This window comes from Balaenoptera borealis, assembly GCF_965194805.1.
Source record: "Balaenoptera borealis genome assembly, chromosome: 5".
NCBI classification, from domain to species: Eukaryota; Metazoa; Chordata; class Mammalia; order Artiodactyla; family Balaenopteridae; genus Balaenoptera; species Balaenoptera borealis.
In genome coordinates this window covers 104,679,776-104,705,274 of record NC_138862.1, presented here as the reverse complement: position 1 = coordinate 104,705,274, position 25,499 = coordinate 104,679,776, and the positions used below count along the sequence as shown (strand labels likewise).

At 36.2% G+C, this 25,499-nt stretch overlaps 1 protein-coding gene across 8 annotated transcripts in view; it reads right to left on the bottom strand.

The window, feature by feature from the left end:
* The window catches only part of IFT80 (intraflagellar transport 80), a 115,362-nt gene that overhangs the window by 83,662 nt on the left and 6,201 nt on the right, over positions 1-25,499 (bottom strand). For 3 of the 8 annotated variants that reach the window (XM_082393979.1, XM_082393981.1, XM_082393980.1), the window contains exons 2-5: positions 18,965-19,047; positions 16,269-16,491; positions 7,008-7,118; positions 5,414-5,482 (exon numbers count right to left, since the gene is read on the bottom strand). In XM_082393979.1, the coding sequence (XP_082250105.1) occupies positions 5,414-5,482; positions 7,008-7,118; positions 16,269-16,491; positions 18,965-19,000 (439 nt within the window). In that variant the 5' untranslated portion in view covers positions 19,001-19,047. Of the gene's footprint in view, positions 1-5,413; positions 5,483-7,007; positions 7,134-16,268; positions 16,492-17,277; positions 17,477-18,328; positions 18,758-18,801; positions 18,934-18,964; positions 19,048-25,499 lie in introns of those variants that run through there. The other 5 variants (XM_082393986.1, XM_082393982.1, XM_082393983.1 and 2 more) reach the window with 5 other exon arrangements.

Sequence of the window (25,499 nt, the reverse complement as noted above, 5' to 3'; positions counted from 1 at the left end):
TGGGGATCTCAACTTCTTCCATAGCTTCACCTTTCACCTTTCTGTAAGTGACACTCACAATAATATTTCAGCCTTTACCTCTGAGCTCTAACACATTTCCACTTGCCCCAAAGACATGCCAGAACTTCAAACTCTACATATTTATATATCATCCCTCCACACATATCCCCTCACTTCTTCTTCCTCTGAATTCTTCACCTCTTACAGGATTATCCATTCCTCTTAGCCACTGAGAACTATTCACTTTTTTCAACTACTCTCATCACTGACTCTGTTCAAGCCTTACTGCACAATAGCATAGAATATTTCAGTAACCTCCATACCAGCGACCCCAATTTAACCTCTAGCTCTTCTAATTTATCTTACATATTACTGCTAAGGTAATCTTCCTAAAAAGGCAGACTTTATCTCTTACTCTCCTACTCATTTTTTAAAAAGATTTTATATGCGTATAGAATAAACTCCAACCCCCTTCATTTAGCATCTGCGAATATCAGTGTCTTGGTCCCTCTGGCAGTACCATCCCTCACAGAGCCTACACCCTGGCCCAAGGGGGTTGCTCACCTGACTTCCACGCCTCACACCATTCTGCCTCTGTGCCTCTGATCATCTAATTTCTTCCATAGCTCCACTTCATTGCCAACAAGCCCATTTCTTTATCCTTCCTAATTTCTTTATCCTTCGAAGCCTAATTAAAAGATGCTGCAGTATTTGCCAGGAAGCCTTTCTGATACTTTCTCTCCCCTCAAAGCATTCATTTCTGCTTTCCTATCCTCCCACAATGCCTTAAAGAAACGAGCACATTCTGCCTTGTGTTACAGTTATTTATATTTCCTTTACCAAATTCATTATAAACAGGTTCCATGTTTTGTCATCTCCTTCTTCTATTTGAATATAGTATAAGGGAAATGTCCTTAAAGGTTTGCAGTATTGCTCTCTTCCAATTTTAACCTATAATTAAAATATACAATGTAACGCAAGATAGGGCTTCATTATAATTATCCTCAGGTTACACATTATTTTTCTCTAATAAGGAAAAATAATTCCTGATAGGCACCAGTAAGAATCGTTTTTAAACAAAGTCAAATTCCACCCCCTGCCCCACCCCCCCAAAAAAAGCAAGATTAATGCTTTTTCTGTATTAGAAGAGAAGGTGATGACCATGACTTTTCTATCTTTATATCTGCCTCCAAGCATCAAGAAATGAATTTGGGAATTTTTCTACTCATCAAGGAATAAGTACAATTAACATAAACATGTAGTAAAAATCACAGGATGCTTTCAACATTGTTTACATAATTCTGAGTCTTACAGTAATTCAGGCTTACGTTATTTCATTTTTGTGCCAAAATTTACAGCTTTTCTCCTCAAAGAAGCCAGGAGTTCCCCACCTCTACCTCCCTTGGTCTTTTTACTTGAACCTTTAGCATTTAGCTCTCAGTAGGTCAGATTTATAATCACCCTTGAAACTTGTAGCCTATAATAAATCAAACCTTATAAATAACTAGGGATTTTTCCTTCAGGGTTAATGTCATTATAACTTAACTTCCCTAATGATTTTTCCCAGAGATAAAACAGGCGAAGTCTATCTATGCCTTATTAGGAAAGTGTGGGTGGCAACAATGATCAAAAATTCAAAAATTAGGGACTTCCCTAGCGGCACAGTGGTTAAGAATCCGCCTGCCAATGCAGGGGACACGGGTTCGAGCCCTGGTCTGGGAAGATCCCACATGCCGTGGAGCAACTAAGGCTGTGCACCACAACTATTGAGCCTGCGCTCTAGAGCCCACGAGCCACAACTACTGGGTCCATGTGCCACAACTACTGAAGCCCGCGCGCCTACAGCCCGTGCTCCACAACAAGAGAAGCCACCGCAATGAGAAGCCTGCGCACCACAACAAAGAGTAGCCTCCACACCCCGCAACTAGAGAATGCCCGTGTGTAGCAACAAAGACCCAACACAACCAAACATTAATTAATTTTAAAAAATTCAAAAATTAAAAGCATAGTTCTATAGTGAATTTATAATTCTTAATCTAGAAAAAGATATCAGATTATTCAGTTGAAATACCAATATGTTAACTAAAATAAAATCTACCTAATTTAGTTTTGTTCATTAATCTCATAATTAACGTAAACCTTGAGTGAGAAGAATAAGATTCAGATAGGATAAAAATTATCAGCAGTTTCACAGCCATTTGATGTTAAGGAACTTACAGCTATTTGGAATGTTGATGTAAAATACCATTACGTGATCCAATGAATACATAATAAAATTACCTATCTTATAAGACATAATATGTAATTTAGCTTTTAAGAAAATCCTATTTATCCATCTATTTGAGAGGAAGAAAAAATAAAAAAGAGCACCACCCATCCCTCTCCAAAATAAATACTATACACAAAAACTAACTCAAAATCGATCATAGACCAAAAAAAGATCATACATTTAGCGTAAGCACTAAAACTATAAAACTCTTAGAAGAAAATATAGATGCAAGTCTCCATGACTTTGGATTAGGCAATAGTTTCTTAGATATAACACCAAAAGTAGAAACAATCGAAGAAAAAAATAGATAAACTGAATTTCATCAAAACTTTTGTGCTTCAAAAGCTATCATCAAGAAAATGAAAAGGAAACCCACAGAATTGGGAAGTTGCATATCTAAGTTGCAAATCATATATCCAATAAGTCTATTAACCAGAATATATATAAAGAACTCTTACAACTCAACAATAAAAAGACAACCCAATTAAAAAATGTGCAAAGGATTTTAACAGATATTTCTCCAAAGAAGACCTACAAATGGCCAAAAAGCACATGAAAAGAGGCTCAATATCATTAGTAATCAGGGAAATGCAAATCAAAACTACAGTGAGATACCACTTTACAGTCACTAGGATGATTGTAATAAAAAAGACAGTAACAAGTGTTGAAGATTTGAAGAAATTGGAACCTTCATATATTTCTACTGGGAATGTAAAATGGTATATTCACTTTGGAAAACAACTTGAAGAAGATTTTAATTCACTGATATGAAACCACCTCCAAGACAGTTCACAATTCAAGTGAAAAAAAGCAAGGAGCATATTATAGTAGATACAATATGCAACCACTTGTTTATAAAAGGAAAAAAAAAAAAGAACATATAAAACCAAATTTCCTACACAAGAAAATGGTAACACCAGTTGCCTCTGGGAATGTTTGCTGGGTGGCTGGAAGACAGGGGTAATATGAGAGACATGGGTAGTATTTAATAGATAACTTTATACCCTTCTTTATGCTTTAAATTCTGAACCATGTGAATGTAGTATCTATTAAAAATTAATACTTAAAAAGATGTAAGTGCTCCCTGCAAGGCACATACTAACAATCAAAATTTTATGATCGCTATTATTGAAAATATGAGTTGCAAACTCAAATCCCTTCAGAGATTTATGTTGTGTTCTACCATGTAATATAAATGAGTGAAGTATGTAGAGTGTAAGAAAAATAAAAGAAGCTTAAAATCCAACTAAAAATGGAGCAGCCACTCCTGAACTCCAGCTGATTGTATTCGTTCTGGAAAGCAGACTTAATGTTGCCAGTTCTTCCAATTTTTCAAGACACCAGAAATCCAAATATGTATGTAAAATATCCTAATTTTTAATGTTGGGCCTGCACCATGCTAGTGGGGCAGATTCAGCCCACGGGCCATCTGATTGTGACTTCTGATGTATAAAAAGTCCTTAATTTATGAATATATTGGGCTTCCAAACTGCCTCTGCATGTTTGGGAATTCTAAATGCATTTTCTCTGTAACAGTAAAATAAGTAGCAATCTGGTTTCCAGACCCATTATACACGTAAACTATAGTACTGAACCAACAGCACTATGTCATCTACCCTCTATGATTAACAATGTTTATGTTAAACAACTTATTCTAAGTTTCAACTTTAGACTTTGTAAAGTCCAAAACGGTAGATCCAAGGGGTAATAAAAGGGAAGGAGATGATTGGGAAGAATTTAAAGAAAGAGAAGGAGCCGTAGGGGGACAGTGGTGAAGGATCTTAGGCAAGAATTCAGATTATTATAATGGGTAATGAGATAAGCTTTCAAAATTTCTCTGAAGATCTGTGTCTTCTATAGACAACATATTTAGCAAAAGAGAAAAGAAAGGAAAAAAGGATATGTCTCAGTAGCAGCAACAGCTGAAAAGAACTGCAGCCCCACCTCCAAGGGGGTGGTGATGATCTCTAAACGGATTGTGTAGTTGCTCATAAGTCAGACATCATAAGGTAAGAATGCCAAATAATTAGCTCTAACAAAAATCATAAAGCCAAAAGTAAATGCCCATGCTTACTAGAAGATTAAAACAAAATTTATTTTCTAAAGGTATACTTTATTACTAAAGCAACAATAAATTGACATCTTTCCCTAACAAATTTACTGACGAATGTTTCTATGAACTCTAAATTTTCCACTCACGGATAAATATTCTATTTGGAGATCATCTGTACCAAAGATTTAACCTCAGGAGATAACCACTACCTATTACTTATGGTTACCTTTGCTAACATTTGGTTGATGTGTAGCTAAAGAAATGTAACTATTTTAACATATCCTAAGAGTAAACATGATTTAAAAAATGAAATCTGGAAATTTTTGGAAGTCAGTTGTTAGAGATGCTTCACAAAATGACTTTACCATATACTTCTGAAGAATAATCTGCAAACTTTTTGGCAACCTGTCTCTGAAGATCAGCTGATATGGGCTCAGGACAACATTAAAACTGCTTTATTGTTCCTAAGTAAACCTAATTTGGAAAATAAATGTGCTACATGGAAAAAAATCATATGTAATTTAAATCCCAACAGGTATGACCACTGGATTGACTTTATGGGCACTTCTTCCCAATGAACATGGAAAACCAAGCTGCTGCTCTAAGTAGTTGTAGTTTACCAAGTTTTGGATCATAACAGTATCTGTTCCCCTCCATTAGTGTAGATGTACAACATAATTTAGAAAGGGTGCTATTATTATGATGTAATTAGAACTTTTTAAGTAAGGAGATACTCAGTGTTTTCTATTATTATTATTTACTTAACTAGACACCCAATCCTGTTCTAGATAGGATATGCTCATGATGCTTCAGAATTATTTTAAAAAGAATCATTAGCCTATAACTCCATTTATATAGATTCACTAACAAAGAAAAAGCGTTTGAGTGTGTCTTATATTTCTTGGCTCAAACAACACAGTTACCATGGCCCATCAGGCAACATGAAAGTAAGAGGAAAAAGTGTAAATAGAAATAAGAGATTTCAGGTTTTGAACCTGACCAAAATCAGCCTGAGGAACTATATTAGACTAACTATATTAGACTATTTTTACAGGAAAATGCAAAGACATTTAATTGATTATAATACATACCTTGCTGAGCTAAAGTTGATCTTAGCATTCCAGTCTTTGACCAGATTTTTATTTGTCCATCTTCTCCAACTGTAAAGAGAAAAGAATTGATTTTTTATCTATAGGAAATAAATGCAAACATTAAATTTACATATAAAAATCAGCAGTATCTACACTAATGCACATTTAAAATTCAGACACGAGTTACTCTACTTAGATATCACTGCTTCCTAAATATAAAATTTAACTGAAATTACTTTGAAACGATTTTATCGAAGTAGCCTGACTTCAATGACAAAATTATTTTTTTCCTTTAATCTTAGAAGACTTATGAGTATATTATTCAAATAATGCTTTCATTTTCACTGACGTCTCCATCCTAGAATTCTAAGAAAAGTGTTTTCAGTGTAATTAGAAGAGTTACAGCCAAATTCCAATGAGTTGGGGACTGAATGGAGTGAAGTAATAAACTACTCTTTTGAACAGTTTGCCTGATGGGAAAGAAAGAAAGAGGAAGTTGTAGCTAGAGTTATTTGTTAAAGGAGGGATTTTTATTTCTTTTTTCTCAATTTTCAAGATGAATGACATCTGAACACATTTATATGCTGGAAAAAAAAAAGGGGGGAAAGAAAAAAAACACTGGAAAAGGAGAAGTCGAAAAAACAGGCAAGAGAAGAGAAACTCACTGATAAAAGTCCTACAGAAGGCGCAGGGGATAGGTGTGGTGGTTTTAAAATATATCCACAAATTCTTTGTTACTCCTTCTTTTAAGAAGTGAAGCTTAACTTCTCTCTCCTTTCTCCTTCAGTTTGGTCTATACTTAGTGACTTGCTTCTAATAGAATATGGTAGAAATGATGGAGTATGACTTCCAACGGTGGGTCATAAAATATATTGTGTCTTCCGTCTTGCTCTCTCTTGGATCACTCACTCAGGGAGAAGCTCCAGCTGTCATGTTGTTAGAACACTCAAGCAGCCCTATGGAGAGGCCCATGTTGTAAGGAACTAAGTAAGGCTTCCTACAACAGTCATAGAGGAAGTAAGACCTCTTGCCAACAGCCATGTGAGTGAGCCATCTTGGAAGCAGATTCTCCAGCCCCAATGGGGCTTCATATAACTGCAGCCCCATCCAACTTCTTGATTCTGAGACAGAACCACCCAACTGAACTGTTCCCTGTCTCACAGAAACTGTGAGATAATACATGTTTACTATCTTAAGTCACTAACTTTTGGGATAACTTGTTATGCAATAATAGATAATATAATAGGTGAAGATGAGAATCCCTGCAGTAGGGCAGGAGATAGAAAAGAGATGGAAGGGGGGTAAAGTTAAATGAGAATATTTTGAATTTTAGAATTTTAAAGAATTAAAAGTTTTATTTACCCCACACTTGACCATTCCAAAACCTTCTTGACAGAACATTCTTCATAAGCCATATAGGAAAACTAATATGACACTCTGAATGATAACATTATATAGCAGTCTAGATCAATACTGTGCCAATTATTTGCTATTAGACAATGAAAGACACTATTGCTAAATGAAAATATTCTGTTCCTTTGGAAATTTTTCTTTAAAAATTTCATTTTAAATGTCATTTTTGCAGATAACCTACCTGTAACTAATGCTGTTCCTTCATAATTCCATCGCCCAGCAAGTACTGCTCCACAGTGAGCTTCCACACTTTTTTCCACTCTTCCTAACTTAGAAATCAGATGAAATTTGCCTAAAAGAAATTAAACTTGAGAAATCTATTTTATTAAATTAATTTATCCAATCAACAAACATCTGTTGAGTATCTACTAGTAGACTAGTTAGCATAGTGCTAGGCATCGGAGATACCAGGGCAAATAATATAATTATTCTTACTCTCAAGGGACACGCAAATCCATTGGAAAACAGGCACAAATACAAAATCATAAAACCTTGAAACAAGTGGTGTGACAGAAATATATATATGATACTATGATAGTTCAGAGGGACAATAAAATTCTGCTGGGATATGGCCAAAGGGGGCTAAGAGGAATGTCAAGAAAGCCTTCTATTTAAGCAGAACTTTGCAATCTTGCTTTTTTTTTTTTTTTTTTCTTAAAAACAGGCTATAGAAAAGTTAGGAAAGGTGTAGAGGAGAGGAACCAGGATAGTTAAATGGTGTTAAAAGATAAACTGAGGCATATTAAAAAATATTGAGTTTTGGGGAATTCCCTGGTGGTCCACTGGTTAGGGCTCCTCTCTTCCACTGCAGGGGGCCCAGGTTCGATCCCTGGTTGGGGAACTAAGATCCCAAAAGCCACGCTGGCAAAAAAAAACAAAACAAAAACAAAAACTGGACTTTGTGCAGAAATCAATTGCAATCCAGCAGTGCCAAACTTTAAGTGGTTAGGAACGCTCCACTGACAGGAGCTCAGGGAGAGACTTCTACAGAGAAAAGGCAGAAGTAAAGTAAGGATACTATTGATTGACTACAACTTAAAGCCTAGTTGGCTGTTTGTGATTGGCTGTCCTTAGGTTTCAATTTCATAATCTTGAAGCATTCATTTACAGGCTTAGATTTTGGTTTGCAGAGGTATACAGCATAAGAGTCACCTCAAGTCTAAAGGCCTCCTTGTTTAACTAATTTAATAACTGATAATCCCAAATTTTCAAATTCTTGCCTTATTTGATTTTACACTGTACCAGGCACCAGGTAGACAAAAAGAAGCAAGTTACTTGGTTGCTGTTCTCAAAAAGTTCACACATATATAGGCAAACAGCAAAAGGCTTACAACTTTAAAGGACCTAAGCAAACTATATAAGAAATGTCAAGGGAACAAATCAACTGTACAAAGAATAAGTGCTACAGGAAGCCAAAAAAATAATCAGTGTGGTTTTGAATGATCATGAAGTCTAATAATATACAGTTTGTAATAAAATAATTAAGTACAGTTGGTCCTCCACATCCAAGGGTTCTGCATTCTTGAACTCAACCAACTAATTAAAAAAATACATAAATAAATAAAAACAAAAAACCAGAAAGCTCCAAAAGCAGAACTTGAATTTACCCTGTACCAGCAACTATTTACATAGCATTTACATTGTACTTACAACTATTTACACAACATTTATACTGTATTAGGTAGCATAAGTAGTCTAGAGATGATTTAAAGTATGTGGGAGGATGTGTGTAGGTTATGTGCAAATACTATGCCATTTTATATAAGGGACTTGAGCATCTGTGGATTTTAGTATCTACAGGGGTCCTGGAACCAAACCCCCTTGGATACAGAGGGACAACTGTACAGTAAAATTAGAAACTTTTCCCGAAATCAAAAAAAAGGTATATATTTTTTGTAGTAAAAGAATAATGTGGCTTGCCTAATCAAATTTTGCCTCAGAGGATTTATTTTGTTTGAATTCATTTTTAAATTAAGGCTTTTCAAGGTTCTGGACGAATATTAACAATCCATTAAAAATATATATTTAATAAGTCAGATGCTTTAGATGGCTTTAAAACATTTCTCTGGAGAGCTCTAACACAGATGGCTTTAAAATATTTTACACTTAGCACCCTGTGGCTATTTCACTGACCACCAACCTATTCCCATCAATAAAGTCATTCTCTCTTTTTACACACATTGCACAATATTTGTAGCTCTGTTGCAGCATTTTTTTATTGGACTGTGACTCTTTTCAGAAGGCCATGTCTTAGTCATATTTTTATTTGCAATAGTGCTTTACGTAAGCAGCATTTGTTAAATTTACCAACTCAGTAACCATACTTAGCAACTTAAAAAAAAAAAAGGACTACTTTGACATTCTTTTCTTTCTCATTCAATCTGAGAGCCGTCTTTTCCCATCATTCATTTTCTAGGCCCTCATCAATAAACTACTCCTTTCCTTCATCTAACCACCCACTAGCACCATCTACTTTTCCTCATATCTTCCTTTTAATTTTATATTTACCTCTGGGTTATTTTTCAATGTAACAAGATTACTTTGAATTCAACTGTGCTATTACGTTCTTTATGATATTAACTTAAAATTAATTTGGATATACTTTTTTTAATGCATTGCTTTAGAAAGAAAATACAAGGGGGAAAAAAATCTCAAAAGAGGAAACTATAAAGATGACATATAGTGAGTGGCCATTATTTACTTTATCCAAATCTGTTTCACTAAATGTTAGCATATTGCCTAGCACAAAATATCCACATAGTAAATTGTTGCATGTAATGAATGAATCTATCACCAAAGAGATTAACCAAATAGCTCTTGAACCTGAAATGAAGGGTCCGAAAATTTCTTTTCTTTTCTTTGTATTTTAGAAATTTTATGTATTTTTGATCACCGCTATTTCTTATCCTAAAATATTTAATACTGACTTTCTGACAAGTGCTGAAATTATTCTTGCTTCCCATGACCTCACAGAAGACACATACTGGGACAACTAAGGCCAACTCTTTGCATAGATTTGACACTCAATAAATCTTTGGTCTTTGTAGTTTGTCTGATTGTTACAAATTGCTTGACTAGCACCCCCCAGAGTAAAGCATAAATATAAAACTACATATATCAAAAATTTTAAAAAACACAGTTATCCTTTTAACTATTTTGGTTCTTCTTCTCTCCAGCTTTTCTATAACCTTTTAAAAATGCTAGACCAAAACTAGAAAGCAAATAATTTATTTCCAATCATTTGCTAGGGGTGGGGTCAGGAAGAGAATATAATCGATACATTTGATTACATTTATTCTTTTATTGATACAATTCATTGATTAAACAATGGATGATTTGGGTAAAAAACATGGATATTTAAATCCTAGGGTATAAAATTCATCTCTTATTATTAAATAAAAGATAAATTAAACTAAAAAGAGGAAAATGTTATAAAAGGGAAAAAGAACAGAGTAAGTAGATTAAAATTACACGAAACACATTTCTTAAAGTTAGAAATGCCTTAAGAAATGTCTATGGAAACATGAGAAGGCTTGAAATAGGGTGCTAGGAAAAAGGTCACATGAGCACTTTTGCAGACTGCTTAATAGCAGAAATGTTTTGGCAGATGGTTGCAAAACGCCAGAGATCGGTAACCACTAACTTCTGACAGAAAGAAATGAACACATAAATTCTTTTTAAAGTGGGATTTTAAATGTACATATTAACTAATAAGAGAATATGAGGATTACTTTAAGATATCTAATACAATGTATAAAAAAATTCAACTTTCACTAAATATAATTTAAGGAGTGTTTACTGGCTTTACGAAAGATTTTATACCAGAATTCCTTTACATAGCAGCTCCCCTAATGCATTTTAAATCATTCTTTTTTAAATGTAAATCTTGCAATACATTGTCAAAGGAAGAAATATCTCCTCTAAAAAGTAGGATACAGCTGCATGAAATATTCAAAAAGAAGTAATAATGTTGAAGAGAGAATTATTGGTGAGACAAAATACTTTGCAAAAGTCTGCTTTATGTATTTCAGGACCTGCCCCCAAATCCCATGGATCTTTTTGAATGTTACCACTAACACAGAAGATGGACGGGGTATGACAAAGGGAACACTGGAGGAGTGATGAACAAACTCAAAAGCCGTAACCATTTTTGCCAGCCTTGGGGGAGAAAAATCAAGAGAAGAGAGTTGGTGCCAACTAGAAGAGGGAACCTCTTAGGCAAAGAACTATATTTTGAAAAAGAAATTTTTAAGTACTGGGTTAACATCATACAAAATGAAAAAGTCCTAGAGATCTGTTATACAATATTGTGCTTATACAAAAATTATATTAAATTATTAAATATTGCACTGTATAGTTAAAAATTTATTAAGAGGGTGGATCTCATATTATATATTTTTTAAACCAGAATAATACTTTTTTATAGTATTTGATTAACAGAGAATACAGCATTGATACATAAAATGATCTCAGACATTTATCTGGCAAGAAACCCCTTGACTGACCACCTTTCAATAGCATCCACTTTCTTTTTTTTTTGAACATTTCTTTTTCTGTTTTTTTGAACATTTCTGGATTCTGTTTCTTGTCTTACTCTTCTACTTCTTTTCTTTGAACTATCATCCTTTGCCTTCACTTTCACAAGATCCCAGATACTCCTCATCCCAGCCTAAGAGAAAATACTCAACTACCCTGCTTTGGTTCTCTCTTCTTCCTACATCTAGTTGTGGCAGGTTATGTTACCTTATTTGTTTGTTTGTTTGTTTGTTTTTGTAGTAAACCTAAAAATAAAAGTAAACACTATAGTTTCTCAAGAGTCATAATATTTTTTCCCACTTTTAATCTTGCAAATTTATCTTTAAATGATATTTGTCTTACTTTAGACTTTTTTCCCTATCAGAAAGTATTTTACCTAAAGCCAATGTGAAATAGAGACCCAAACAACTATTCTTTAGTTAAGTGTACCTAAGTAGTCTTAATAAATCAGGGAAACACTCAGATAACAGAAATTATCAAGACTAACTATATTTACTGTCCATATTCACCAGATAAAGGTCAATCTTCATACACTATTGACTTTAAAAAGGAAAATGAGGGCTTCCCTGGTGGCGCAGTGGTTGAGAATCTGCCTGCCAATGCAGGGGACACGGGTTCGAGCCCTGGTCTGGGAAGATCCCACATGCCGCAGAGCAACTAGGCCCGTGAGCCACAACTACTGAGCCTGCGCGTCTGGAGCCTGTGCTCCGCAACAAGAGAGGCCGCGACAGTGAGAGGCCCGCGCACCGTGATGAAGAGTGGCCCCCACTCGCCGCAACTAGAGAAAGCCCTCACATTGAAACGAAGACCCAACACAGCCAAAAATAAAAATAAATAAATAAATTTAAATTTTAAAAAAGAAGGAAAATGAAAAGAAAATATATGGTAGACTTCCCTGGTGGCGCAGTGGTTAAGAATCCACCTGCCAATGCAGGGGACATGGGTTCAATCCCTGGTCCGGGAAGATCCCACGTGCCAGAGAGCAACTAAGCCCGTGCACCACAACTACTGAGCGTCACAGCTACTGAAGCCCGTGTGCCCTAGAGATCAAGTGCCGCAACTACTGAGCCCACGCCCTGCAACTACTGAAGCCCGCGTCCTCTACGGCCCGCATGCTGCAACTGCTGAGCCCGCATGCTGCAACTACTGAAGCCTGCGGGCCTAGAGCCCGTGCTCAACAACACCATGAGAAGCCCGCGGACCACAACGAAGAATAGCTCCCGCTCGCTGCAAGAGAAAGTCCGCGTGCAGCAACAAAGACCCAACGCAGCCAAAAATAAAGAAAAGAAAATATATGGTATGCCACCTTCTATGTAATTAAAAAAAGGTGAAATGAGAAAATATACATGTATCTGTTTCTTTTTGCTAAAAGAAACAAGAAAGGATAAACCAGACCAAAGGGATTGGTTACATACAGGGAATAAATAGAAATACGGTGTATGGGATTGGATGGGTGGGAGTAGTGACATTGCTCTGAGTATATTTTTTTATATAGTTTTGACATTGTGGAACCATCCATGTAATGTTTTACATATTTAAAAAATAATCAAATCAACAAGGATGGGGAGAGGAGACCTTAAATGGAAAACAAACAGAAATAAATACACTTAACTATATTTTAAATGAATAGCAACAACACTAGTAGGGGGGAAATGCCAAGTAACTTTGAACACAAGACTTTGACTCTATATCCTCAGTGTAAAGATAAAAACAGTAGAATATTAAACTCTATTTTTTTTGCAATAGTATGGATTAGCAATTCTGAAACAACCTACTGTGTATTGTAGAATTAAACAAGTAAGTAAATATATTGACAATAGTGGGAGCCAAGTTTCCTCACTGTTTCCAAGTATGGGGAAAAAAGACTAGAATTAACCCTGTGGTGCTGAATTAGAATTGGCGGTATCAGAATGAACTCATGGTTTTTATCATGGAAGGGTAGGAAGGGAGAAAGGGGAAGGAAGCAAAGGAAGAGAGGGAGGAAGGGAGGGAGGGAGGGAGGAAGAAATTGCTGTAGATATGTATATTTTAATACACATTTCTATTCGTATTTCTTAGCTCTGTCCTGTGAAAAGGCCTTGAAGTAAACACATCCCATTGAAATGAGCACACCTGGCACACTCATCTTGGCTTTTAAATACCATTAAGCACCCAGAAAAGAACAAGTCTCCTTGGGGAAACAGCTGATTTGGAAGCTGGGACTGGGAAAGTACAAAATGAGCCTGGAACATCTTGTGCCAGCAAAGAAGTGCCCAAAAGATGAAGAGGAAACATACCCCCCAGGTAAAAAGAAAATTCATTTGAGCTGGCTTCACGGAGCTCCCACTGGCCAAACCTGGGACAATTGTAACATCAAAAATTTTAAATGGTAGTAATAGGATGCTCAAGATATAAAATAAGAATTTATGAGTCTAATCTAAGTAAACAAATAAATAAATGGGCAGGAGACAGAAGGCTCTTCCTTGCAGTAAAATACCAACAAATCAATAAAAGAAATTATGGAGTTAAAAAAAATCACCATTTGGCAACAATCTTAGTAATAAATGATTCAGCCAAGAGTCATCAATAGATGCCAAGACAGTGGGAGGAAATCTGAGGAGGAAGAGAATATTTTTATATAGTCTGAAAGTATCCTTTCAGAAATTATTTATTAAAAGGGAAAAACATTAACTTTACACTAGATTAATTTAGTGAACACAACCTTTCAAAATAATCAAAGTTAAAGTCACCAATAATGGGTCAAACCAGCATCATGAATCTTCCAATCTGATGCCCTGAGTACTGCTGCTAAAATGTATAACTGGATTTAATCATGAAGAAACATCAGACAAACATGAATTGAAGGACATTCTGTAAAAATAACAGGCCTGTATTCTTCAAAACAGTGGAGATCATAAAAGAAAGACTGAGGGGTTGCTCCAGATTAAAGGAGGCTAGAGAGATATGACAAAAACAATGTGTTATTCTGTACCAGAAAAAAACAAATTTCTATAAAAGATATCATTAGGACAATTGTTAAAATTTGAATACAAACTGTAGATTAGATAACAGTATTACATCAATGTTAAATTTCCTGATTTTGATCAATGTATTGTGGTTAAGTAACAGAAAATCCTTATTCTTAGGAAATGCATTGAAGTATTTATGGTTAAAGTGGCATATCTATAAATAACTCTCAAATGTTTCAGAAAAAAGTATATGTGTGGCGGGGTGGGGGGGAGGGGGGAGAGAAAGAGAAAGAGAGAAAGAGAGAGAAAAGACCAGCAATGATAAAGTATATGGGACAAAATGTTAACAACTAGTGAATGTGGATAAAGGATATGCAGCAGTTATTTGTACAATTCTTGCAACCTTTCTATAAATGTGAAATTATAACAAAATTAAAAGCTTTTTTTAAAGTCAACCCTTCATTTTATCATAAGAGGTAAACTAAATTCTAGCTGTGCTCAGAGTCAGTCTTGTAAGCGCTAGGCACTGTACCAAATACTTTCACACAATATCTCATTTAATCAAGATTCAGAAAACTAAGTTTAAAAATTACACGTAAGAGAATTAGAATCTGATGTGATTGTTTGCCATAACATCCCTTTCCTATTCTGGCTACAAAAGCCCTCTTCTCTTTCCCTTTCCACGGTGGCCTAAGGCCTGCCATGCTCAGTCAATCAGTGTCCCAGTCCCTTGACTAAAATGATTCACTCAGTGATGGGCACGTGACCCAAGCTTGTCCAGGACCTCTCTGCATGTTGACTGCAAGTGATATTGAGGAAGAAGCACTCTCTCTGCTGACTTTTCTTTTCCTGTAGGGTAAGCCTTGGGCTGCTGGCTGCCATCATGCTCACCTTTTGGGGTGAGTCTATCCAAGAGATGGCAAGAATAGGGGCCTGGGGACTTCCCTGGTGGTCCAGTGGTTAAGAATCCGCCTTCCAATGCAGGGGATGTGGGCTTGATCCCTGGTCAGGGAACAAAGTTCCCACATGCTGTGGGACAACTAAGCCCGCATGCTCTAGAGCCTGTGCGCCACAACTAGAGAGCCCACGTGCTGCAACTACTGAGCCTGCGCGCTCTGGAGCCTGCACGCCACAACTAAAGAGCCTGCACACCACAACTAGTGAGACGCCCACACACTGCAATGAAAGATCCCGCAGGCCGCAAGATCCCGCATGCCGCAACAAAGATCCCACATGCCACAACTAAGACCCAACGCAGCAAGATAAATAAAAAATAAATAAATAAAATCTCAAGGGGTTGTGTATGTGTTATTAAAAAAAAAAAAAAAGAATAGGGGTCTCATGCAGCCGTGCTTAAAGATCTACCCCTGGAGCTAGGTAAACCAGAAAACTCCATCTGTGCATAAGTTAGCCGAGTAAGTTTCTGTTACTTTTGATGAATGTACTCTTAACTGATATCGTAGGTAAAGTGTAATACAGATGAAAAACAGTTCAAGTTATTTCTCTGAAAATTAAAACATATCCTTAAAAAATAGAAAAATCATGCTTTTTACTCACCAATAATAAAACTATGGTCAAATTAATCTCCAGCTCTGTAAGTAGAAATTAACATGTACTAGAAAATAAAGACTATATTTGATAGCTTACTAAATGAGTGTGTGTTGTACCATCTATTTTTAGTGTGGTTATGTTATACAGTTAAATTTGACAAAATTAGAAACCAAAACTGATAAAAGCCTAACAATACCTGTGAGCACAGAAAAAGTAAAGCCAGAGGTTCAGATTCAATCCCAGTATATGCCAGTTTAATTCACCTTCTTCTATGACAATAGTTTTATAGCCTATACACAGACGAACTGACTACACAGGAAATGGATAAACAACTCAAAACATGTCATACTAAAATGTTATGTCTTTTAAGTACAAAGATTAGCATATAACATTTATTTAAAACTTACCATCAGAACTTGTGAGAACAAAGCTTTCTGCTTGAGTTTGTTTCTTTATGCCTAAACTTTTCGGAAACCAGTGAAGATCTATTGGGTAAATATCATCAGGCAGCTTTACTATTTGACTTGTTTCACTAGTTAACAAGTTCCACTTCACTATCTGGTGATCATCACTACATGAATACAGTTCTTCAGCAGTATTCCAGCCCACACAGCTTACTAATTCTTGATGTGTCACCATGTTAAGGAGACATAAAACACACACAAAAGTCTTCAGTCTTAATAAATACAATATTTTTCAGATGCAGATTATAAGAAGAGTATAAAATAGGGTCAAATGTTTCAAGCTTCTAAGCCTATTTTTCATTTTATGACTTTCATATTTTTTCCATATAAGGAAAGGAAAATAAGCATCTATCAAAACAGTTGTAAGAAGAATGGAAAGCAAGATAAGAAACCCAGGTGCCAAAAGAGAAAAAAAGAAAGATTTGACTATGTGAAAAATTTTAAATTGTGTTACAAAGTATTCCATAAACGAGGCAAAAGATACACAAAGACATCTAACAGAACAAAAGGGATGAAAGGATTGACTCTAACCCATTGGGGGATAAGTGGGAAGAAAAGGGAACTATGCTTTTTTTATTTACATATATCTGTTTCATTTAAGTTATTAGAATAAGCATGTATTATTTTGATAAAAGTTTTCAAAAATCAAGCGTTAAAATAAGACTGAAATCTAACAGTAAAATACCTGCTTAGATGACACATTATAATAATTCACCTAGGAAAAAACCTACAGCTTAACAGCTGAAACTAAAATCCTACCAAATTTCCTGACATTTAATTCAGGAAGTAATTCAATTACAATTTACTGCACCTACAAGGTAATATGGGTAAGATACGAACCCTAAAATTCTTACTTTAACCTATTTTTTCGGTCTCTGATTTATCAAGTGGATTTCTATAAATTGAGGTGTTCAAGTAGCCCTCACTTCCACCATCAGAACAGGTTGCTTACCCTAGCAGAGTTGTGTATCTAGAGAAGGCACTTCAGTTTATCATTTTTGAGATGCTTTCTCCTGCTTATATGTGGATTTCTGTATTACCACATTATCCTGGTTGGGTTGTTTGCTCTTTTGTTGTTATTGTATAATCATTTTACTGCCTTATCTTCTCACCAATGCTTTCTATTGGCTCATCCAAGCAATCAGTAAACTCTAAGGAAAAAGAAAGAGACTATGTGCCAAATTATTCTGGGGTGTTCTAAGATTTTTTTTTAATACTTGAAAATATGATAGATTAAGCAAAATAACCAAAAAGGTACAAAAGAAATTATGGAAAGTTCTTAAGAGACTGCACAAATAGGTAATAAAGTGGCATTGGAATACTCAGAATTCAAAGTAGAATCTAAACAAAAGGATCTGGATGTGCCATTAGACCATTACTGAAAAAAATTCTTCCAGTATAATTGCTATAGCTTAAACAATGTTAGGTAAAACCTTTAAAAAGGGAGAGTGTCAGGCATAATCTAGAAAGAAAGAAAATATACATACACACACGCCCCGAAACAAAAAATATTAAGCTTATCCTCATAAAAACTGATGTAAGTACACATCAGACATACGTGACATGTCTTCAAACTAATAAGTTAACTAAAATTACAGGAGAAATGAGAGGACTGCCAGAATAAGAAAGTCTAAAAAGACTGTTATTCTTCAGCTTGAAAAGGTAAAAGCAGACAATAGACATAGTCAAAATCTATAAGATTATAAGCAGCATGAACTCCTGAGGGCACACTTTTAAAAGAGAATAAAAATGATTTAAGGAGAAATAAAAGGAATTATATCTTCACTCAAATGGTAAAAAAAGCAGACAAGACAATATTAATTCAAAACGTTTGATCAAATGTCTAAAACAGTGCTTCTCTATCTCTGAAGGATCCTACTTTTCTTTATTTCAAATCTGTTGCAACATTTTCTAAGATAAAATAAAAATGAATTTCTAGAAAAATGATCTTATATTTGGATGTTGTGACTATCAAATTGCTACAAAAATTTCTTCCTTCTTACCTTCAATTTCTGTACTTATCCCTTCACAGACCTGCAATAAAGTCCACAGATGATACTTTTAGAAGCACTGGTCTAAATAACTAAGAATGAAGGTAAAGGGGCCTATCATATCTTCCTGACACATAACTGGGAGTTCTTGCTGACAAAATATAAGGTCATGCGTTTGAGAAATATTTATAATTGCCCCCTTCCCACGTGAAATAATAAAGGTCTAACTGCTCAGATTTCCCCAGCTTGCCCTCCACTTTATCGTGAGTAAGAAGAAATAGAGCAGAACTCAATGAAAACATACTAGATCATACCAACAGATAAATTACCTGATTTTTAAAAAACTTCTCTTTAAGATTTTATTAGACTAAACAAGAACTGTTTTTTATGTACTTAGGTATAGTAGTACTTAAGTAGAGTAAGAAAAATGTCAATAAAAATTTGAAAGTAAGATTTAGAGCAAATAGTTTGCATTGGAGAATTACCTGCAACACAAGACCTCAAATATTTCAGAAACAATTTAGCGAAACTCCCAATAAAGGAATGAAAAAATCCATTATTCAACTAGACTACAAAAATAGAAGAAAACTTTTAATAATACTATAGTAAGATGATCACAATAAGGTTTATAAGTATTAAAAGGATATGCTTTGGTTCTTTTAAAAGAGATATCTTCAGTCTCATGTCCCCACCTTCCAGCAAAATTTTAAAATGCCACTTGATTGTATTCACTGTAAAAATAAAAGGGGGAAAATATAGAATCTGCATTAAAAACAAACATATATACACAAAAAATTAAAAGCAAACAAAACATCTTAGCACCCCAAGGACACCAAAACACTTTCAATCCTGCTGGCAACAAATACATGGAAAGAGGAAGAAAACTAGTCAGTGTGCTAATTCTGTCAGTGAGTGATTGGAGGCCTTGGGCTGGATGCCAGAAGTCCTCTACAACCTGCCTAAAACAGTCCTACAAGTACAGAACGCCACTAAATCTGGCCAGGTAAATAATTTCCAACGGCTGTCCTGAGGCCTAATCAAAAGATTTTTTAAACTGGGAACTGTTCAATGGCAGATCAATGTTGGTCCTGTTGAATGGATATACAATAAAATAAATTCCAAAGGTCTGATCAAGGGCGAAGATACATTTTTATGAGCTTTAGTTATAGAACCCACATGGGAATACTATGACATCATCAACCTAGTGATCCAATCTGAGATTTACATTCTGTTGGAGGTAGATACACTGCCCAACAGTTATGGTTGCCATGGTGGCAAAGTGAAAAATAAGCGAGTTATTTAAAAAAGAGGTAAGAAATCCATTATAAAAGCTATATAAAAATCACAATGTAAATGGCAAACAAAAATTTAGAAGAACAAGAGTAACTCTCAAATAACCATGCTATCAAAAGATACAAATCAAGAAAATGCTAAATTGTCTGAATCCAATTTATAGTTGTGGGATTCTTTCTGAGTAATATCACTAGCCTAGAGAAAAAAATAAATGAAAGTGTAATTAAAGGAAAAAAATCCTCTTCACCAAGTAGAAAATTACTGCTAACTACATCAAAGAAGGTGTGAGTTATAGATAAGAATTCAGTGGGCCTACCTTAGATAATTTCTCATTCTCTCAAATCCAGAAGACTTTTAGATTAGCAAGGTGCTAAATACAGCTTTATCTCAAAGCACCTTTTTCACTTATTGTACTCATAAATTTGTGAGAATGGGGAGAAAATTGTTAAGACCACAGAAAAAAATCTGAAGTTTTCTATCCAGTCAATATGCAGCTAAGGTCAGAAACCTCTCTCCTCCAGTTCACTTAACAAGATTTATGTTCAACTTTAAAAGTATGAATCTGTGTATAGCAGCCAGAGCAAGAAAACAATTTCTCCTAGGCACACTTCCAAGGCTCACTTTTCGTCCTTAGGAGTTTTAGCACCTTTCTCAAAACTCCTTCCTTCTTTCTATCAGACCTCCTTCAATTAGAGGGGGGAAAAAGGTAAAAACATGCTGCTTTTTCACAATAATTCAAATTCACCAAGCTTATAAGGATTTTAAAAGAATAAAGGCAGATAAATTGTTGATTCTGGAAATAAGAAACAACATAATAGACAAGAAAAAAATACATATATACAGTCTGAATATACAATTACATTCAGAAACTTTAAAGGCATGATGTAGCCTATATCAAAATAACTCAAAGTGCTGAAATCCATAATAATTAGGAATCATTCCTCACCAAAAGAAATCATTATCCCATATAAATAGTAAACACAGTATGTTTTCCATTAGAAAGTAATCTGCAACTATTCAGAAACATGGTGCCAAGGAATCAGAGAAAGAGGAGGCTGGCATCCTAACATTGGGAAGATTCTCTTTTGCTCAGAAAGCTCTTCCGCATACATCCTATTTAGCTGAGATCATCTGCATGAAGGATATGGGTATTCTGATGTGAGACTGAATAGAGGAATAAAGGAGAAGTAGTAATTAGAGCACAGCCAATTCAGGGAAGTGCAGACCTGCCTGGGGATGCACTGCGGTGTTTTTATCTACCCATAAGCATTGGTCACCAAGGATCTGACTAGTCAGCGGTAGGTGGGGTGGGAGGGGGAATAAAAGAAAATTTCTAGAGTATTGAAAAATCTATTCTGCAACTTTATATAGGGAGCAGACAGGAGCAACTATGCCTTTGCTACTAAAAATCATTTATAAGTCGTCTTTGGTCCAGCGTGGGTTAACATTCATGGCACTTAAGAGGAAAAAATACGCCAAGGAAATCCGATCACCAAACTACCAAAATATACTCCAAATCTGGCCATTTCTCAGTACCACCACCGTTAAGTCTAAAGCCACCATCATCCTCAATTATTTCAGTAGGTCCAGAACTGATCTTCCTGCTCCTACGTTTACCCTTCAAACTCTTCTAAATACAGTAGCTAGTTATGCTTTTAAATCATTAATGCTAAGTCAGATCATGAAGGCCAGTATGGCCAATACAGAGTGAGTGAAGGGGATGGCAGGAAATTGGGGAAGAGGAGGGAAGGACACAGATCACATAGAGGTTGGAAAACCACAATAAAAGCTTCATTTTTTTTCTTCTGAATGAACGGAGAAGCCAGTAGAGTGACATTATCTGACTTAATTTTTTTAAGTGTCACTATGGATGACACTATGGATGGTATGACCAAAAAAAAGCAAAAATGAGCAAAACTGGAAGCAGGGAGGCCAGTTAGGATTTCAATAATCAGAAGAGAAATGAAAGTGGATTGATGAGGAAGGCAGTAGTGGTACAAATAACATGAAGCAGTCATATTCTGAATATATTTTGAAAGAAGATTCCACAGGATTTGTTGATGAATTCAGTTTAAGAGAAAGAGGAGTCAAAAATGACTCTAAAGTTTCAACAGGTACAAAAGAGTTGCCATTTACTGAAATGAAGAAAACTAAGGGAGGAACAGGTTGAAAGGGATGATATAAAAATTCTGTTTTGGGTATGCTAAGTTTAAGGTGCCTATTAGATATCCGAGTGAAGAATTCAAGGAGAAATTGGATATACGAGTCTGGACTCAAGCAAGAGGTCAGAGCTGGAGATATCATTGAGATGTCAGTTTGAGGGTTATCAGCGCAAAGATCATGTTCAAAGCCATGGGATGAGACTACCCAGCAGAACTTGAAAAGGTAGTAGCTTCAGTGGCCTAGAAGTCCTACTGAAGCCTGAAGAATTGTCAGCATTAAGATTCTAGAGGAAGTAAACTAGAGAAAAACAAGTGGAGATATACAATGAGATGCTTAAAACAGATTTTGGGAGAGAGTAGAGATATTGGTAATGATGAAGTAGGTTAAGACTGTCAAAGTGGGTGGCCAAGGTCAAAGAACTGAGAGGCCAGGGAACGGAAGAATTGATTTCGGGATGTTAAATCACTGAGAATAATGACAAGAATAGTGGTGGAGATAGACACAGTTACCCAGGTGCTAAAATACTATTCATTGAACAAGGAAAAAAGCAGAGATCTGTAGACGACTACAAAAAGGCAGAGTAGATAACGGTTTGATCTCACAAGACTTATCTCAAAGGGACTAAGGGATTGTAGAGAGGAAAGGGGAAGACAATCAGTTGTGCAGAAACACTAATGAGAAACAAGGCCCTCTGACACATGGGAATCTGGAAGGCAAAACAGCCTCCATTTGAAACAGCCAAGAGGAAAGCAGTTTCCTTAGGAAACAACCAGATTTAAGTTAGACTGTGAAGTTAAAGGGTAAAACTATGAAGTTTTAGAGTAAAGGTTGAGAACACAGATTTGGCCAATGACACACTGTGAGTTCCAAAAGGTAGAGTAGTAGGATTTAAATGGTGAAGAGCTAAGAGTTTGGGACAGATAGTGGGAGATGGTAAAAACAGCCAGCTGTCCTCTTTCATTCATCCCTACATCTGTGGTAGAAGAATCTGAATTTTTGCTGCATACCTGGCCATCCAGAATAAGATTACATTTCTCAACTGCCCTTGAAACTGGGTGTAGCCACATAGGACATTAACAATTCTTAAACCCAATGGGGATATTACAACACCATCAACCTCGTGGCCCAATCTGGAACTTATATCTTGAGGGGGGTAGATAACTCTACCCAGTATTGGTTACCCACAGTGGTAATATGAAAAGTAAATGAGTTACCTCTTATAAAATCCACATTACTACCTCTTATAAAAGTTATATAAATCAGCATTATTGGCAAATAAAAACTTGGAAAATAAGAGTAACCCTCTCCCTGTCATGCCATCAAGACCATATATAATGCAGCAACAAGATAGAAGGAACCAAGATTCTTGACCTTGTAGAGAGTCCTGTCAGTCCTATTTAGCCTCTTAAGTGATAGAAAATAAAGTTTTATCGTGTTTAAGTTACTGTCATCAACGGCTAAACCTAATAATGAACTAATGCAGGGAATTAAGAGTCTTGAATGTGGAGACGGAGGTAAACAGGGTTGTAAGGTATGATGGAATAGTCCCAATGATTGAATAAAGGAAGGTGTATAATCAATTTAAATTGTAGCCTTCTTCCTGGAACTGTTGTCTTAGGTGGTTTGTAGTGTTGATGAAGAGTTTTATAAGACAGGAAAGGGCAGTCTTGCCAGGACCACATGTAACTCTGTGGGAATTCCTTTTCAATCCTGCTAATAAGGTTGTTAGGATTTACTTTAATAGGCAGTTTAGGGAGGGAAAGGAATTGCAGTTATAGAGGGAATAAATATCCCCAGCCTTTTCTCCTAATTTCCCTAACCTTAAACTGTGCACTCATCCTTGTACCTCTGCTGTATCTGTACTCACTGCCATGGTGATCTCACCCAGTTTCATGGCTTAATATGTTTAAATTTATTGACTACCTAGTGACAACTCCCAATTTCATATCTCCAGTTCAGACCTCTGCACTGAATCCCAGACTTTTATAGCTAACTGATTATTTGACAACTCTATTTGAATGTGTGACATCTCAAACTTAAGATCCAAATCAAACCCCTGATCTTTCCTCCAACTTTGCTCCTCCCACAGCCTTACCCATCTCAGTAAATGGCAATTCCATCCTTCCAGTTGCACAGGCCAAAAACCTTGGAATCATCACTGACTCTTCTCTCACATTCCAAATCCAATTTGTAAAAAACAAAACCTGTATGTATGATCTATCTTCAAAATACCTGATTTTCATGACCCCCACTACTATGGCCCCAGTCCAAGGTGCCATCATCTGTTAACCTGAACTATAATAGCCTCCTAGTTGACCTCCTAACCCCTCACAGTCTATGCTTACCATAGCAGCCAAAGTGACTTTTAAAATAGGTCATGGTGCTTCTCCACTCAGAACTCTCCAATGGCTTCCTGTCTCACTCAGAGTTAAAACAAAGGTGTTTTTTTGTTTTGTTTTGTTTTGTTTTGGCTGCATTGGGTCTTCATTGCTGTGCACAGGTTTTCTCTAGTTGCAGCGAGCAGGGGCTACTCTTCACTGCGGTTTGCAGGCTTCTCATTGCGGTGGCTTCTCTTGTTGCAGAGCACAGGCTCTAGGCACACAGGCTTCAGTAGTTGTGGCACACAGGCTCAGTAGTTGTGGCTGGCAGGCTCTAGAGTGCAGGCTCAGTAGTTGTGGCGCACGGGCTTAGTTGCTCCATGGCATGTGGAATCTTCCCAGACCAGGGCTTGAACCCATGTCCCCTGCATTGGCAGGCGGATTCTTAACCACTGCACCACCAGGGAAGTCCCTGAAACAAAGGTCTTACAATGGTGTTCAAAGCCTTTATTGATCTGGATTCCTATCGTGATGGTTAATCTTATGTGTCAGCTTGGCTGCAAGATGGTGCCGTTATTTGGGCAAACACAAGACTAAACGTTACTATGAAACTATTTTTTAGAGGTGATTAACACCGACAATCAGTTGACGTAAGTAAAGCAGATTACCCTGCATAATTTGGGTGGGCCTCATCCAATCAGTTGAAGGCCTTAAGAGCAAAAACCAAGATTTCCCAAAGAAGAAGGAATTCTGCTGCCAGACCACAACACAGAAATTTTGCCCGAGTTTCCAGCCCTAAGACTAATGACTTCAACGTTAACTCTTCTTTCTCTGGAGAGCCCTAATAGACAACATCATTTCTCTGACCTCATCTCCTGTTTCCTCTCTCTTTTCACTCAAACTGCTCCAGGCACACTAGGCTCTGCATTTTTCTTCTTACATACTATGTAAGAAGCATGTTTGGGGGCAAAGGAGAAGGAACCAGTGGATAGGGATCGATTGGCAATACTATAGAAACAGAAGATAACTAAGACAGCATGGTCCCCTATGAAGTCATTTGATCAAGGACACTGATAATGGGGTACTTCTTTTTGTAAACACTTATAAATTGACAGTTCACAGAAACATAAATACAGATGGTCAGTGGGCAATCAAAAACATGAAATAAGGCACAGTCTCAATTTTAATTAAAGAAATGAAAATGAAAACAACTAGATACCATTTTTCTGTTGTCAAAGTGGCCAAATGCAAAAACCCAGCCAGAACCCAGCCCTGGCATACAGAGAAACAGTTAGTCACATACATTATTGAAGAGCAGGAAAACTGGTGCTAACGGTCATTGATTCTTTTGTTCCCCCCACCACCAACACTTTTGACTACATTTTCTACCTTTGGGGAATTTCCTACCT